The sequence below is a fragment of the Etheostoma cragini genome, chromosome 9, assembly GCF_013103735.1.
Source record: "Etheostoma cragini isolate CJK2018 chromosome 9, CSU_Ecrag_1.0, whole genome shotgun sequence".
NCBI classification, from domain to species: Eukaryota; Metazoa; Chordata; class Actinopteri; order Perciformes; family Percidae; genus Etheostoma; species Etheostoma cragini.
Window position 1 is genome coordinate 27,663,316 of NC_048415.1, and position 18,317 is coordinate 27,681,632.

The 18,317-nt window shown below is 39.3% G+C and overlaps 1 protein-coding gene across 9 annotated transcripts in view; it reads left to right on the top strand.

The window, feature by feature from the left end:
- The window catches only part of eps15l1a (epidermal growth factor receptor pathway substrate 15-like 1a), a 57,864-nt gene that overhangs the window by 30,672 nt on the left and 8,875 nt on the right, over positions 1-18,317 (top strand). For 4 of the 9 annotated variants that reach the window (XM_034881694.1, XM_034881698.1, XM_034881697.1 and 1 more), the window contains 7 exons: positions 513-692; positions 5,205-5,310; positions 5,719-5,769; positions 9,879-10,015; positions 10,356-10,419; positions 13,220-13,365; positions 14,076-14,169. In XM_034881694.1, coding sequence (XP_034737585.1) covers positions 513-692; positions 5,205-5,310; positions 5,719-5,769; positions 9,879-10,015; positions 10,356-10,419; positions 13,220-13,365; positions 14,076-14,169 — 778 coding nt within the window. The remainder of the gene's footprint in view (positions 1-512; positions 693-5,204; positions 5,311-5,718; positions 5,770-9,878; positions 10,016-10,355; positions 10,420-13,219; positions 13,366-14,075; positions 14,170-18,317) is intronic. The other 5 variants (XM_034881696.1, XM_034881699.1, XM_034881702.1 and 2 more) reach the window with 3 other exon arrangements.

Below are 18,317 nucleotides of genomic sequence, written 5' to 3' on the forward strand. Positions count from 1 at the left end.
ATTAGTGTAGAGGAAGAAGTCTGACAGACATATAGAGCTAAGAAAAAGGGGGAATCGGTTTACCATATTATTAATGATTTTTTATTTAAAATTGTATTGTAAAAAATATTTTGGCAAAGCACCAGTTGTCAACCTTACAATGTTGTCGCAATATCAATATTGATGAATTTGGTCAAGCATATTGTGATATCAGATTTTCAAATAAAACCAAATAAATCTGCATAGCTAGATACCATCACTTCTACTGGATCATGGTGTAGTTGTTGCAACTACTCTGTTTTCCCATGCTGTAAACACTGCTGTTGGACACTGTGTTACACCTGCTAATGTCAGAAAACATGCCAGTTTAGTGAGTGTGTTTTTGTGTGTTCAACACAAGCAGGTGTTTCAGAAGTAAGCTACCCAAATCAAGACATCCATGCAGAGTTTTCTGAAGCAAGAAAACCATACAGCGTAGCATCCATACTTCTTGTTGCAACTGAACTGTGCGTGTGTTTGTGTGTATCCTGCAGGCTCGCAGTAAGTTGTCCCAGATTCAGGACAGCCAACAGGAAGTGTCTAAAAGCATTGAGCAGTACAACAGCACCTTGAACGGAACCCACGGAGGCAGTATGACCAACCTCGCCGATATGAGTGAGGGCTTCAGTGACAGAGAGAACGGAGGATTCCCAGCCATGGTGAGAGCAGCACAGGTCAGGATCTCGAGTAGAACTCTGCTTTTACCTGCAAAATTCTAGACAAAAGGGCCTCTAACTGACGTGCTTTTAGCAGGCTAGAATTCAGGTGTTATAAATAAAAAGTATATACTTAAAAAAAGATAATTTGTGCCCATACATGTAGTTGTAGTGCTCACACCTGAGCAACTGTTTGTGTCTTATTTGCATTTTTAAAGTATTTTCCCGTAGCATTAAGGTGTTGTGCGGACTTAATCTTCTTTATATGAAGAAGTATAAACAATTAATTTTTTTAGATAATTGTTACAAAATTCGCAAGGACCTGTTTTTGTACACCCTACAACAGGAATGGGCAGTTTGCACCTTTCAGTGGGGGGAAGACCCCTAAATGGCTCTAAGGTGGTGGGTTATACTACAAAAGAAGGGGTTTGTTCAAACATTGGAAATCCAAAATATTTTTAGTTTTTTTTGCAAACAGCCACACATGAACCAGGGGAAAATACTGGCCGCCATAGAGAATCATTCAAATATGTAGGTATTACATTCTCTGTTGGAAGATGTTTATAGTGTTGCACTTAGTTGCACACGTGGATGTGACAGAAATAGTTGTGTCAAAAATGATGAACCCAATGATAATGTGTAGAAGTTGGTTTTTTGTTTTCAGATAGATAGAGAAACAGTTATATAGCCCCCCAAAATTGGACATCGCAAAGGTGTCTGAAACTGGCAGCCAGTCTTGTAGTCAAATCACCAACTGTTGAGTCCGAGTGTAAGTCCAAGTCCCCAAAGAATAGTCCAAGTTGAGTCTGATACAAGTCACTATTGCCTGAGTATGAGTTGGGTCACAAGTCCAGAATATAGCGACTCTAGTCCATGTCCAGGACTTGAGTACTCCATCATTGCATATTACACAGTAGTCAGAAACGTCCTCCAACTTCAGAGTCCTATTTCATAAACACTTGAGTCCACGTCATCAATGTGTGACTCCAAGTCATCAATGCATGACTCCAAGTTGAGTTAAAAGTCCTGAGAATAGCGAATGAAGTCTGAGTCTAGGACTCGAGTACTCCATCACTGCCGGAAGCTTAATATTGTTTTAAACACAATAAGTAGTCTGTCAAGTTCCATAATTCCACTTGTAGTTTGGTTATCCCCTCTCCCCTTTGCCCAGGCCTATTATAATCTAGACAAGAGATCAGCAGCAGTCTACAAACTGCAGCATGCCGAATTCTTAGCTTTCATTTATGCCATTTGAACCGTCTTTTGCTTGAACCTTGGTTAATATTTTTCTCTCTAACTCCGTTTTGTTCCCTAAAGACTGCACTTCCCTCATAATAACATAATTACCTTGGCTCAGTCCATCTCACTCCTGGCAAACAGCTCTTGGGATCAGCGATGGGATCTGATTGTTGTTCGAATGAACAACAGTGCAAATGTTCTAATTTACTATAAGAACGCAGAGCCGTATGCACTCACACACCCACACACACACACACAAACACAAACACACACACCCACACACACACACACACACACACACACACACACACACACACACACACACACACATACAGACACACAGACACACACACACACACACACACACACACACACACACAGAGGAATGTTCCAGTCCAGACACAAGCTTCCTATTCACAAGGCTTTGAGTCAGAGTAGCAGAGTGCATACAAAGAAAGGCAAAAAAAGAAAGAACATTGCTCCTGTTTTTTTAAAAGTGAAATTCAATCTTGGGGGGAAATGAGGTGGTGTGTGTCTTTGCTGTAATTAGGGCAGGCTTTCCTCTCCTTAGATACACTCTTTTAAAAAAAGCTCTTGAGGTAGATTTCTGCACTTCTGGCTAAGTGGTAAATGATTAAAGGATAGTTGGGATTTATTACAACTTTGGTCAACTTGTAATTGTTTCAAGTGTGTTTCATTTACACAGCACTTTAAAGGCAACCAAGTTTGCACCAAAGTGCGTTACAAAGATAGACATACTGTAAATAGATACGGTTAATATAAAAGAAGATTTATAAAGAAACAAGTTGAAACAAATTGAAACCCATGAAATACAAGTTAAAGCTATAGTGCATAGTTTCTGTCTCCACTGTGAGGAATTTGCAGTAATGACACAAAAACTGTCAGCGAATCCACATGATACAAGCCTTCTGTGACTGCGCACGAGCAGCAACGACAGTTACTAGTAGCCAAGGAGGAAACAAAGGATTAAAAAACCTTGAACCTTGATTCTTCAGAATTGGTAATTAACTTCACAGTTTCTGCGCAGGAAAGTCAGTGGACGACACAATTGTCTGAACATACCTATAGGAAGAAATATAAAGAGAGTTCTGTGGAGCTGATAGCCTTAGTCAGCTTTGCAGGGACTCATTTGGCAATGGCTTGAATGTAATTACGTTTATTAATATCAAAACATTACGCACTAAAAGTTTGAAAACGGAAACATAAAAACCCAACCAGTGTTTCATATTTGTGTTCATATTTTCTACCAGCTGGGACATATGTTATGTTAATTGCCAAATAAGTTTTTTAAGAGGGCCAACTGAAAGTGAGATGATCCGACAAGTTGCTTATAATCTCATTGTACAGGACATACAACTGTACATTGTCAGTTTTGAAACGGTGCAAGGCACACTGTATGTTGTAAGTGACGCCACAAGAATACAGTTAAACTCCACATGAGAAAAGAATGCAGTTACTAACAGTGATAAGACATATTGTCAAGGTCAAATTAAAAATCAGAAACCACAACACCCCGTTGGTCATTTTAAAGTCTTATTTTGGATATTGTGATCATTTACAATAATTTCTTTTTTTTTTCTTACTCTGTTCTTAATTATAGGCCTACACCCAGTTGACAGTTTATTAGGTTTATACACCTTTCTAAAAATAATGCAGTCTAATACAAAACTTCTGCAATCAATCATACCTTATCTCCATCAAGGTTATAATGCAGTTTTTGTTGACATTGTTTAAGAGTGTGTTGATTCTGTTTCTTGGCATTTTGTATGCATTTGCAATAAGGAGCAAATAGTCACTAAACCGACGTGCAAACTGTGACTTGTGGTGCACCAAAGCACATGTGTTTGAGGCAGAATGCCTGAAAAAAGGCACAGAAGCCTTAATGAACCTGGCCAGGTGTGTGTTCAGTGTTAATGTTACTGACGTGTTTTGTCTGTGTTTGTTGATGCCTGGTTCATACTACGGGACGTCATCCTTGATTTCCCACTTTCTGACAGTTTTTGGAGCTCACTGACAAAAGCCCCTGATCAGAGGGAAATCTGCGTTGCCTCGGCACTCAACGTGTGTGAGAAGTGTTCTAAGACGAGGCCCCCTGGTTACCTCATAGATACTGTACATTTCAGATATCTGGCAGGCAAAAAATCTGGAGTTGTCGCCACCCAGTTTCAAGTAGGGAGAGAGGTAGAAAGTCTAGTGTTTGTGTCTCTCTGAGGGACACACACACACCACACGCGTCCAAACCTTAGCCAACTATGAAATAACGTTGGCATTACTTAAACCTATGACCTGTGTTCGTAAAAGCTACCTTATGCATACAGATAGCCTACAACTTAGTTATTTGCAGCTCCCAAAAACAATGGAAAGCAGTTTTATAGAGGAGGCATTCGCATTTTGCAATTGGACCCCCAAACTTCCTGAGCTATAGTGTCAAGCACGTATAGATTAATGTGTTTACACTCTCAATGTGTTTGGCAATTTTTAAGCCAAAGTCAAATAGTTAAAAGATGCTTTGAAAGTTTAAAGCTTACAGTTGTTTTGAAGAGCAGGTTTCCAGCTCTCTGCTATTGGAGGAGGGGCAATGCATGGTCTGCAAGTGAACTGGAGCGTCTCTAGCAACACAGAGCTGCCTGTGTGGACGCCTGTCTGTTAATAATAAAGGGAAAATGGCTAACGTAGCCAGCCGCGGATCGGCTGATGCCGATACAAACGTAAATATTAGCCGGCCGATAAGTCGGCCGATCAATCCTTCTTATGTTGCTTAAATAGCCTCCTCGACTCCTCCACTTGCCTCCCTTCCTCGCAGAAAAAGCTTGGAAATCATGGGAGGAGAAATGCGACAAGCAAATGTGTTTTAGAGTGATGAGACGTCCTTTCCTCTGAAACGTCACATGAATTTGTCAGCTGTTTGGGCGGAGTTATCCACTTCTTCAGCTGCACTGCTTCCAGGAAGGCTGCTCTCTTCTTTCCTTTCCTATAGCTCCTCAATGATCCCTCCTCAGTCCTTGGGGCAGACATAATAGCTTTGCTACAGCCTTCACCAAGGAGTGGCAGAACAACTTCCGGTTCAGCCGAGGACCAAGGAGTCGAGGAGCTATCAAATAAGTGACATAAAAGCTAAAGACTAGTAAAGACGTATAGAAACAGGCTATTTATTGTGGACGCGTGTGCCAAAGACAATACCACCTAACCTTGCTTTTATTTTACTTTGTGTTATCACTGCATGTCATCCACCAACATGGAGCAACACTGTTTCTTTCCTTTGTACCACAGGAGGACCCATTCAAAGTGAAGCCATCTGTGTTCAACAGCCAGCCTCAGGAACTTCACACTGACCCCTTTCACACTGAAGACCCCTTCAAAACAGACCCATTCAAAGGTTATCGTACCTCTTCAATTTCACTTTCCCCCGGTGTTTATCACCTTTCCATTTGACCTCAAGATAGTTATTCTTCTTTTCATTGACTCCAGTTATTCTGCTGTCCTTTGCATTATGCCTCTCCACTCATCCTTAGCGGACTATGTGTTTACGAAAGCGGCGATGCACGGGGGGACCAATAATCAGTCAAGGGGGGCCCAGGGGATTTTATCAAAATGCAGCCTAGAAAATTTGCTAGGAAATATCAGGACAGGATAAAACAAGTCACTGGATTTGGTAATCTTTGATTTTCTGTCCCGCAGGCGGCTTATATTGTATTTAGCTTTAGTTGCTAGCTGACTGTTTTCTGTATCTTCTCTCTTTGTTTTCCTCCTGCGCCTCCCTCGCTTCTGGATTCCTCTCCTGTAGGTGACCCTTTCCAAAATGACCCATTTGCAAAGCCACCATCAACATCCACAGGTATTTCCTTAGGGGACAGGGTATCAGTTTTAAGACCTGGTCACACCAGAATTTAAGTTTAATGCGTGCATATGTATGAATGATTGAATATTTTGTGTGTTAATACATTATTAGCATGAAACAATCAGACTTTTAAATGACTAGTGCAGCATAATCCAAATATAAATATAATATACACTTAAAATATGCTAAAATATCATTTAATAAAGGAACTGTGCAATATTCTCCCCTGCCCTTTGAAAGTTATAGAAATATAATCATCAGGCTCACATTTTTGCAATTGTGAAGGGAATTAGATACAGTACATTCACACAGATAATCCAATATACCTGTATGATATTACATTTTTCATGGCTCATGATTACATCATGCTTTTTTGAGAAGGTAAATCAGTTCTTTAACCTAGGAAAAGGTAAGGTAATGCTGCTTTATTTGTAAATCACATTTCAGCAACAAGATAATAAGTGCTTCACATAGAACATAAAAGAGCAGTTACAAACAAAAACATCTCTAAAAGAGAATATAAAAATAACTAAAGATAGAATAAAATGGTTATAAAATACAAGAATAAAAGTTACACCGCAGTGTTAGAGATGAATAATTTCTTAAGAAAGGCAGCATGAAAAAGAAATGTCTTTAGCCTTGATATTAAAGATGTGCAGCACATCAGCAGTTTTCTGGGAGTTTGTTGCTTCTCCATATTTAGTTCTGAATCAGTTCTGACAGGAATTAAACCTGTCCTCAGATGACCTGAGGTTAGCCTTGCATTGCCAGATCTTCCTTCCTTGCACTGTGGAGGAGGCTCTGGCTAGTCCACACAGCATTCCAGGATGGGAGAAAAACGTGCGCTGGTTTATTGGCATTTTTTTAAACCAATCACAATTGTCTTGGGCTGTCCTAAGTGCCTGACGCAATAAAAATGCTTTTGCAAAATGCAACTGAAAACTCTGAAAGGACATATCTAGCTGTCTGGATTTACCCTGCAGAAATCTAAGGAGCAATAAACCACAGTCCTCATAAATCCACCAGAGTTTAGAACACCAAAAGAGGAAGGTTAGGAACATCCTGCCAAAAATGAGGGACATCCAGCAGATCTTCCAGCGGAACCAGAACAATCCCCTAAATGAATTGTCATTGATATACAACTAACCTACATGAGGTCAACTACTATCCTCTTCTGGTTCGCACAGAAAAAGATAAACACTGTAATTCCCTGGTAATGTCTTAACCTAGAGCTGGGCAGTATACCGATATTATATGGATATTGTAATTGGAGACTAGATATCATAAATGTGCTACAGCTTAAGTATTATCTTTTCCTGGTTTTAAGGGCTAAATTAAAGTAAAGTGATGTCATTTTTGGACTTACCGGACTGTTCTAGCTGTTCTTTTGTGTGCCTGTACCCCCATAGTCATTATTTCCACATTACTGATGATTATTTATCAAAATGTTCATTGTGTAAATATTTTGTGGAAAAGAGCAGGAGTCAACCCTACAATATCATTGCAATATCGATATCAAGGTAATTGGTAAAAAACATTGTGATGTATGATTTTCTCCACATCTCCGAGCCCTATCTTAACCCCTCAAATTACACTCATACACATCCAAGAGTGGCCTGTGCTTGTGTTGGCAGCCTTGTCTTGTGTTGATGTACCTCTACATATTTGAAACAGCCATAAGTCCAACTGTCACTTGTGTCACACTTCCCTCTTCAGCAATATTGTGAAGTTTCACTTCTATGCTTAGTAGACGGAGAGCAGTGATGCAAATCGCCGTTTTTACGCAGCAGTGAAACTGCTCCAACTGCCCCGCAGTACACAACCCATTATTGCTTGTTCAGTCAATGCCTTTGCAGTGGGTTTGTTTTATATGTAAAAGCATCCATTTCTCAAATTTTTTGTTGTTGATCATTTGGTGCAAACACCCACCATGCGTCTGATTTTCCTTGGAATCTAATGCAAATACCCATTTAACTGCAAACATTGATCCAGGAGAGCATTTCTGTCAGACCTCACTGAAATCTGATGCTAGATGTGAAGGATGAGAAAGCATTGACTATCAGTAACTCTTTCCTGGGTTCATGACCTAGAGGGTGCCTCTTATCATTATTATCTATTAGATACCTATATCTATAAGATAGATAGTAAAGCACTGAATGCGTCATGTTGTTATGATTGCAAAACTGAATAACATAAGCATTAAAAGTATTAGTGTAGGTATTACAGGGAGATGTGTGGACAACTGATTAATTGGAACACTTAGGCTGTTTGTAGGTCATCAAACATGCAATCGAACATATCAAAACAGTGTGAACCCTGAAACTACCTCTTACACAAAATAGAATACATCCAACATGTGGTCAATATGCTGATGCTGTTTTGTTTTTACTTAAATGTTTTACATAAAAGTTTAATTTAAATGTCAAACTAATTGTCGCTTTGCCAGACCTTCCTCCACAGCACTGCTTTCTGCTTTCACATTTCTACCTCTCTCGCCTAAGTGAGGGAGCAGTGTGTGGCAAATTTTGGAGCTGACGTTTAAAAATTATGCAAACAAATCAGTGAGTGCACTACACCACTGCCGAGGTCTAACAACAAAGCTCCGCCAACCGGAGGTGCACCCAACCCGGGCTGAGACGTAAACAGACTGAGGGAAAAGAGAGGATGGCTAACAGGTCCCGTTTTTGCAACCGGTAGTGGCGTTGCTTTTCCTTTATTAACATGTCACGGCATACTCTATGCTTGAGGCTATGATATTGTTTAACTAGTGTATTTTGTTTAAACTGCGGAATGCTTGCACTATTGGCTAGTGACTGCAACACTCACAGTTCATGGAGTTTGTCTCCTTACAGTACCTTAACCAGCTTAATTCTCACAGCCAGTCTTAGTGCAAATTGTGAGTTTAGCCTTTTTTACCACACAAACCTCTGACTCTGAATTATTATCCTACTGTGACATTGTAGACTCTAGCACCAGCACAATAGCTGCAGGTTGGAAGAACAAGTCAATAGTTTGCTTGCTCATTGTGTTGAATTCTATCTGTGTCTCCTTATCACAGACATTTACGCATACTTGACTCGATTATCTCTAGGAACCTCCCCCTCCACACATTAGCCACTAACAGTGGCCATCCCCTATCCTTCTCACACTCATTGGCCTGCCACAGATTCCGAATTCATTGACGCGCCCCTTCCACGTTTAACTTGTAAAAAGCGAAAAAAAATAGGTGGGGCAAATTTCAAAATTTCAAAATTTTGAAAAGGCGACCATTTGGTTTCTGTCTGGAGCCCTGGTTTAGCTAGCTGTCTGGATTTACCACGCAGAGATCTGAGGACCAGGTAACCATAGTCCTCATAAATCCACCGGAGTTTAAAATTTTAACACAAATAAGGACATTGGCCAAAAGCTATGCATCCTGCGGAATTTCCTGCAGCACTGGAGCAACCCGGAAGTGGAACGTTGTGGATATTGTAGTAATATAAATGATATCATAGTAATATAAAGTACATTCTGAAACAGATCCATATCATCAACAGAGAAACAAATTGAACATTTTACTTAAATTTCTTTTTCCTTTTTGTGTGCCCAAGCTGTTACTGGAATACTATCTTAAGTGTTTTTTTAATAATTAATTACTGCTTAAGAGTGTTTCATTGGTGAGTCCTCATTATCCAATTCAAAATATTCCACATTCCGAGGGTGGATATAAACCCAGATTTTGAACAACTATGCTGTTTGTGATCATGTGGGCTTCTTCACATGATCACAAAACAAAATTGCCATTTCTGCGGTGCATCACGAAGAGCTGTCTCTCATTTGTTGCCAATTGAAATGTCACAAACAAACAAAGTTAAAGTTGAGGCCTAAAATCCAGGTGTGTCCAACGTTTATAATAAAGCTACTGTGAGAATTGTTTGCTCACACCGGCATCAAAGCGATACTGCTGCTGATTGTGTGTAAAGGCTATTGGAATGTGTTTGAAAACTGGCTTCTGTCCTTGAAATTTCTCAGTAATACATGATCCCGTTGTCTGGTTAATGAAACTTTTAAGGCACACTACATTGAGAATCTTAGTAGCTTAAAGTCGTCCATCATTTCTGCTGCAGATCCTTTTGGAGGAGACCCGTTCAAAGAGACAGATCCGTTCAAGGCTTCGTCTGAAGATTTCTTCAAGAAGACCACAAAGATGGATCCCTTCTCCACACCGGACCCCTTCAGTAAAAGTGCCACGTTACCTTCCAAGGTACTTCAAGATCGAGGGCCAGAACATGGAGTTTTAACTTACATAATTATATCAAATCCTAAGAAGGGCACAGATTTTAAGATGACTGATTATTGTTGGAAAACTTAATCAGTAATACAATTGCTAAGTTTGGATTTGCCTTTGGATGGATGAGTGCTGTAAGAGTCTCTTGAGATTTCTGATAGCGTGTCCTCTGCTGTTCACCCAAACAATACTGTATAATCTGATCGTATATAGATGGTTAAAAACAACAATCAACAGTCAAGGCATATTTGTAGGTTTGGTTGGGAGTTGAGTGAATTTACAATTAATGTATTCCCTGTTCTTATGCTTCCTGCAGCAAACCGGTCACTTTACAAGCAATGACCCATTCTCCTCAAGCAACTCAAAGCCCAAAGGTCCAGGTATGATTTCTTTCTTTATTCCAACACATCAACACTCATGTATAGTTATGCCGGCCTATCCTTCATTCTTGTGAATTTGATGTCTTAGGGCCCTCTGGATTGAATCTCTTCAATTTTGGCAAAAACATATACTTGGACTCAAAGATGAACTGATTCGATTTTGGCGGTCAAAGGTCAACGTTACTGTAACCTCACAAAACGCTTTTTTGGCCATACTGTAATTTATACGCTAATTATGACAATTTCACACAAATATAGACTAGTAGGATAGGATGATTAAGTGATGACATTTTAAATCCAAAAGGTCAACTTTACTCAGACATACTTTTCTGGCCATTAGGAACAGGTCTGTGTGAAGCATTTATGTTTCCCCCCCCAAAAAACACTTATTATTTTATTCCTTCAAAGTCTTCAGGTCACAGACATGTATTTAAACTTCAACTTGGCTGGTTGGCAGAGGCACATAATACAAGGCATTTTTTTAATTACATACAATTAATTACATTACAATTAAATACATTCCTAAAAACTAACAAATGTAAGGAATCTGTTTGTCTTTGTGCTTGCCAATATCCAATATTGCCATTAAATACTCTTACTCATTAATGTACTAGATTAGCTTACAATGGCTTAAAAGCCCTGACCCACTAACCCGATAATCGTCCGTCCGACATTCCGGCGAGATCAGTGACTCAAGTCTGTATGGTGTGTTCCGTGCCGTTGTTCATCGGATGGGCCAGCGGCCTTCATTTTGGCCTACCTGACATGCTCGGTTGGAAGGTGGGCACTGCTGGCAGTTGGACTCAAATGACCAGTCTAATTGGTGGAGTGCTATCCCGGAAATGACGATAGGGATGAGCGTGACTAGAGTCTGTCAAAATCTGACGAAAATCTTTTTTACTGACCTTTGTTGATATGGATTGAAAACAGATTCAGCAACTGCATGGCCTATTTCTCGCTTAAAATGTTTTCAGAAACACGCTTTGGCAAACTATTGACAAGCCGCTATGACAGTCTGGCTTTGAATTTCCGGAGAAACCAGACGCACGTGACGCGATACCAACGCCGTCGGCAGTTGGTATCTCTTCGGTGTGTTCCGAGGCACTTTTTTTGTTCAACTCGGGGAGGCAGTCAGTCCGACTGCCTTTTCTGCCAATGGTCAGCCGTCGAGTTGGTGTGTCCGGCCCTTAATACAACCACAGATATTAAAAGGATAATGATCTTGGTATACCTTGGTACAGCAGTTTAGAAAAATAGACAAATTATAGAGCGATTTTCCAACCCTAATCTGAGGTTAGAGTGGAGTCAGTTCTGTCTCTGGCAGTGGTTAGGTTGTTTTTGTGGTGGCATGAGTCTTAATCGAAAGAATAAGTATCTGCTGTCAGTGCACTGGAGCTCTTTCAGCCAGCTATTTGTTCACTCCAGCAGAAGACAAGCTCTTCAATTTCCTCCAAGATATTAATGCAGTCCAAACAAACACATACACAATGTGGGTCAGCTTGAATGCCTCAGTGATTGGAGAAACTTGAGCCTATCACCACACTGAGGCCACTGCTTGCTCAGACTATGGTTACCATGTTGGTTTGCCTATTAAAACCATGGCTGGAGAGGAAAGGTGTCCAATTTCCTTACTCACTTCCCAACTCAGATTGTTGATATTACTTCAAATACAGCTACATTGGCTCTGTTTACCAAAGAATCAAATGTATACACTAAAGAAAGAGCTAAATATTAACATCAGATGCTCGCATGGTCACTATGACAATGTTAGCATAATGAGGTATAGCCAAGGTTCAATGTTTACTATGTTCAGCATCTTACTTTAGCGTGTTGCCATGCAAGATTTGCTAATCAGTATTGTAGACCTTGCACAGATTTGTGGCTGTGAATGAAATGGTGAAAATCTTATGGTGTCACTGGAAGAAACATCAGCAGGGGTTGTAACAGAGCCAAATCTTTATGTGCAAAAGGGAGAGCCGGCATACACGTAGACACACACACAACGCCAAAGCTGTTGTGTTGTCGTTGTCTTGCTTAGGCTATCTAAAATCACACATGGCAGCGTTGTTTGGTTCAGTGTAAAAAAGCAAAGCCAGCGTAATTACGGATCTTCTTTTTGTCAGCATTGCGGAATGTGTAGAGGCTCTTGTCTCTATTTTATTGGTAATCAGTCCAGTAGCTGTTATATTTCAGTCAACCAAAATGGTGGATCGACTGACCAAAATCATCATGTCTAGAACCACATTGTCATTGTGGCTAAAAATTTAGATGGGCATTAAACTTTAGAATTTTTTGTTTTTGTTTCAAATGTATTGACTGACCAGATAAATATTGATTGAGTTCAGTGGATTCCAATGGTGTTGGCTTTTATCATAATCCCACTGCAGGTGAAACAACATATAGTTTATGATAAATTTTGACGTTCCTTTACGAGCCTAGGACCGAGACCCATTAACCTCTACACACTAATACTTAAGATTTAAGCCAGCCACAACACAATAGCCTCTTTTTTATTACATAAAATGTAGAGATTTAAAAAATGTGTATGAAGTGCAAAATGGAAATGCAGGAGATGCTGTTTCAGTTGACTACACTCTATGGCCCTACATGCTGTAGTTTGTGGTCTGGTTGCATTGGGATTGATTTTTCCTCTTCCGTGTTTGTTGTTCAACTACTATGGCATTAAACGGACCGAAGTAACATTGTAAGTAAGTTAGTCATTATGGTCTCTGATTGTGATTGTGTCAGTCAGTGGCATGAATGTTAATGTCTATAAATGAATTGTGACTACTTTTTTCAGACCTGTTTGGCACGTTGGACCCCTTTGGCAGCAGTTCGTTCAACAGCAGCAGTAACAGCTCTGCTGGGTTTGCAGACTTCAGTCTCATGTCGAAGCCCAGAGGCCCTTTTGAAGGCAGAGCTGGCTGGATGCCAGACTACGATAAGGTACCAGAGGCTAAATTATATCCTGAAAACACTCTTTGGGTAGATAGCAGTGTTTTCCTAACTGTGATGGTTTTCATTAAAAAGCACATGCAAGGGCGGCCTGGGTAGCTCACCTTGTATTGGGGGCGCCCTATGTACAAAGGCTGCTTCCCTTTGCTGCATGTCATTTCCCCTCTTTCTCCCTTTTCACATCTTCAGCTGTCCGGCACAATAAAGGCCTAAATAGCCCAATAATAATCTTAAATTTTTTCATATCACATCGTTTTGGACCATTATTAATACCTAATCTGTGTCTCAAATGTTGGGAAAGCAGATAACAAATAAATAATACCCAACAACCTATAAGACAAAACTTGTTTAAGAAGTTCATTTAGCTCCAGCTAAAATCAATAAATCTGTGAGAAGTCAATTAGTTAGGTTTGATGCATGCATTGAATTAACATTCTTAGGTGGTACCCAAAACGGCTTGGGTGCTGCACCTTAGCCTCATAATGATAGGCAAAACCTTGGATAGTCATAGCAAGCTCTCCCATTGAATGCACATGTTCTTTAAAAACTTCTTAAAATGTTACCATTAAATGCCATATTGGCACCAAATCAAATAAAGGATATATCGTATTTGGTCCAATTTATTGTTTTAATTTGTTGGGTTTTTTGGCATGCAGCTGAGTGTTCAAAGAACCACATATTCCCCCTCTCACTCTTTGCAGTCGATGTTTGTGGACGACCCATTCACCAGGAAGAACGACATGCCAGCTCTGCCACCGAAGAAAAGTGTTCCCCCAAGGCCCATACCACCCAGTGGTGAGTGTCACACTACAGAGGCTACAGGCTGTTTAGTACCAATTTAGCCTTTAGCAGCGTAGTAATAGGGGCACTATCAGAACCTTATCACAGCTTCAGTCATTAATTATACAAAATAATAGTTGGATACTTGTTAAAGAACAAAGTGTTTGACTTTGACTATTGTATGGCTTAAGCTTAAAACATTGCACAGAAAACCCTGTTACCCTAATTTTATATTTTTAAGAAAAAGGGAATGATTAAAAGGTCTCTGTCCGAGGCTAGGCTAGTGGAAAGGTTAAGACAGGAGGTGAGATTACATGGGTAAGGGTTATTCAACCTTGATAGGTTTTACTTGCACGCTAAAGAACGTAGATTAAGGAGATGGGTGTATGTGTTCATAGACTATGAGCAGAAAAAGACAAATTATGAATAAAGGAATTACGAAAAAAAAAATCTATTAGGACATTGTAATAGAAATGAAATCAAAGATTGTCCTACTGCAGAGTTGGTGATATTTATCTGTGGGTTCATGGGTGACATCATATTACACATAGTCATTTGAGACTAAATCTATTGATTAGAGCAGTTTTAAATAAAAACCTGATTTATTGTACTTTCTTTCACATGTACAAATGTATTTGCAGTGTTGATTTAGTCTTTCCTAGTTTTATTCTTTAAAAAAAACAAAAACAAAAGTTAATGGATGTCATGTTTCTCTTTCAGCTCTAACAAATAGATACATCTCACCACAAAAAGACCGGTTACCTTAAAAACAAACTTAGTAATCAATTGCAACAGGCAAGACTATATACATTTTTTTTTTCCTCCATAGAATCAAAGAATAGAATAAGATATTAAGACCGTTTGACTGGCAACTTTTATGTAGTTTATTGTTGTAAACAGTGTTGAAATGTACACATTTCCTGTGACTAGAAAAAAGCTTTTTTTTCTGTAACGTAGAAAGCACGTCTTTTAACTTAGCAGTCTTAAACTCTGTCAACAGGAAAGAATGTCACTGTGGGTACAGAGAAGATAAAAGCCTTCTTGTGTTTGCCTTCACACACAACGTACTTTTGTGTTATTTGTGCTCTGTAGCATGTCATTGAAGCTTTTATATCCGGTAATATTGACAATGGCAAATTTTGAATTTTAAATTTGATTTCTTACTACAACTACAGAACCGTATTTTATTAACTATTACATCAATTTATTTTTTCAGCGTTGCCTGATGGCCATTAACGTTAATGAATTAAAAAGTGGTCTTCTTTGCCTTGGCTACAGCACTGTGTGTGTCCGTCTGCTTCGGTTTCACCCACCACTGAGACTGATTTAGTGCCCCACCTACAACAATCTCTGATACTGGGTATTATGTTGAAAGTTTTTAATTTTTTAAACAACTGCTTAAAGCAATTAAACAAAGTTTTGTGTTGGAGTTTGTAATATATCAAAATCTTAATTTTGACTTAAAGGTTTTCATTTTCACTTTTCATTGTTAGCGTTCTAGACAAAGCTTCTGGGTCTGAAAAGTGAAGCCAATGCCGAAGGACTTTAAACATGCATTCTATCTAGCAGGGGGCAACTCCAGTGTTTGCAAGAAAAAGCCGGCTTACAAGAAAATTACCCTGCTTTATTACCTTTAGTGAACATTTTAATAATGAGTTTATGGTCTTAATTGCTAGTTTCTGATCTTCTTTAATTCAGCATAATGTTCTGATGGTCAACTAGGGTCCTATTTATTGTAAAATAGATGAAGCAAGGGGATGCTTTAGAAATTTTACCTGTCAATCAGGACAGAGGCTTAAACTTTGACCCTCTCATTTTGTGGTTTTACTTCATCGATGGTAATTGGAACATTTTGGTCTCCTTAAAATGGCATTGTTAATAGTTTGCCAGCCAAACCTAGCTAGCTAGCGCTAGTGGTAGTTGGTAACTCTATGTAAAGTTTGACAAATTTTTGGTGTACTGTCGTACACCAGTAACCAGAGGTCTGCATTTACTTGCCAGTAAAAACTTAGTGCGATGGTTCAGTTTCACTCAGTACAACTTCCCTTTTTAGCATTTAGCTTAGCACAGCACAATTGCAACCAATTCATGAAGAAACTGGTGGAAAACACAGCAAATACATTCTGTGTCTGCATGGTAGTATATTACTGTTTGTAACTGTGTGTGTGTGTGTGTGTGTGTGTGTGTGTATATATATATATGTGTGTGTGTGTGTGTGTGTGTGTGTGTGTGTGTGTGTGTGTCTGTGTGTGTATTTGTGGTTTGTGTCTGTTGGCTAAGGCAGGGCTTGTTGTGTGGGTGCATTTGTTTATATTTCATTTTTCTTTATATGCTCTGTTCATACTTCTTATTGCTGTAAGCCTTTTAATGTAAAACACAATGAGATTAAATGTGCTATATAAAATATAACTTCCCAGGCCTGACTAATGTGCAGATGTATACAGCAGTGTCTGCTGACCTATTTGACCTGATGTTAAGTGGTTACAAATATCAAAGGAAGTTAACCTGAAAGTACAGGAAATTGACCACATGCTTTTCTGGTGTGTTATAGCTCTTAGTTGGGTGTGACTAATCTCAGTGATACCAAATATTGTCTCTCCCTTCTCCACTAGTGTTTGTTTGATTGACAGAAACAAATATACATGACATGTATTTGAGATAGAGGTGTGCACAACATTTGTATACTCATTACTGGATGATGTATCCAAACATGGCAACTTTTTCATTACAATGAAAGATGCTGTTCGCGATTTTTATACTATGAGCAGCACCTCCATTTCCTTAGCACTTTGCATTGTGGGAAGTAGGGTACATCAACAGTACGCTCAAAAATCTAGTGTGAGGACACTACAACCTAAAATTAGATTAGTATAAAATTTGGACACAGCTCAGGAAATTTTCTCTCACTTCCCTCTTCAGTGCTTATAACACATAAGCTTTTTGGCATTTTCACACCTACCTTATTTGCAGAGATGGGAAGTAACGGAGTACAAATACTTCGTTACTGTACTCAAGTAGATTTTTCTGATATTTTTACTTTACTTTACTATTTATTTTTGTGGCAACTTTTTACTTCTACTCCTTACATTTTAACCCAAATATCGGTACTTTCTACTCCTTACATTTTACAAAATTGGCTCGTTACTTTAGTTTTGTACAAGAGGTTGTTATGTCGGAAAATTGCGCGGACACGCGCCTCACACCGCGAGCGGGTGCGTGCGCCACACGGAGAAAAAAAGTGAGAGAAATGAAAAAGAGACAAGCTGTCCGGAGGATAACCAGCTGAGATTGTGTGTGAGAGTCTTTGAGAACTGTAAGTCGTATAACTCATGTTGTCAGTTCACTTAAGCCTGTTATTGGTCTGTAGTTCTTCACATTTAAAGTAAGTTAGCTAGTGGTTTTGGTGTGGTCTTCACCTGTTAGCTAGGTTGCACGTTGGTCTTAATGAAGCATCATCAGTTTCACCAGCTTTATTCGCATGAGTTTTTTTTTTGGCCCAAACTTCAGATACTGTAAAACAATTGACAAGTGGATGGAAACTTAGCTAGACAGAAGTTGTCTCCGTTTGTTTTAACAGACACACCTGGGGTGAAGTTGGACACCAGAATCAGGTTTAATCCAGTCCTAATCTAGTTCTCAACTTTCACATCATTTCACTGGAGTTATCCTTATTATTGTTTACGTCATCAATACCATATTCAGTCTAAATGGATGGGAATACATCTACTGTATTTGATGCACGACTAAGACAACTCAACAGATTTAGCATTTTGCATTAATTCACAGCAAATCAGTGCGACTTGATGGCGCTAACGTTAGCACATAGTAGTATGGATGGTGTTAACGTTAGCACATAGTAGTATGGAGGGCGCTAACGTTAGCACATAGTAGTATGGAGGGCGCTAACGTTAGCACATAGTATGGAGGGCGCTAACGTTAGCACATAGTATGGAGGGCGCTAACGTTAGCACATAGTAGTATGGATGGCGACATGGTTGAAAATGAATAAAACAGCAAGACATTCCCATCATCCTCAGCCTTATCTGAGAGAGATGTTTGAGACAGAAGGCATCAAGAAGGACTCATGGCCAATGTGCTGGGGAACTTATTCATTAATGTCTGTTCAATCATTCATATTTTAATCCTTTATTTTATTTCCAGAA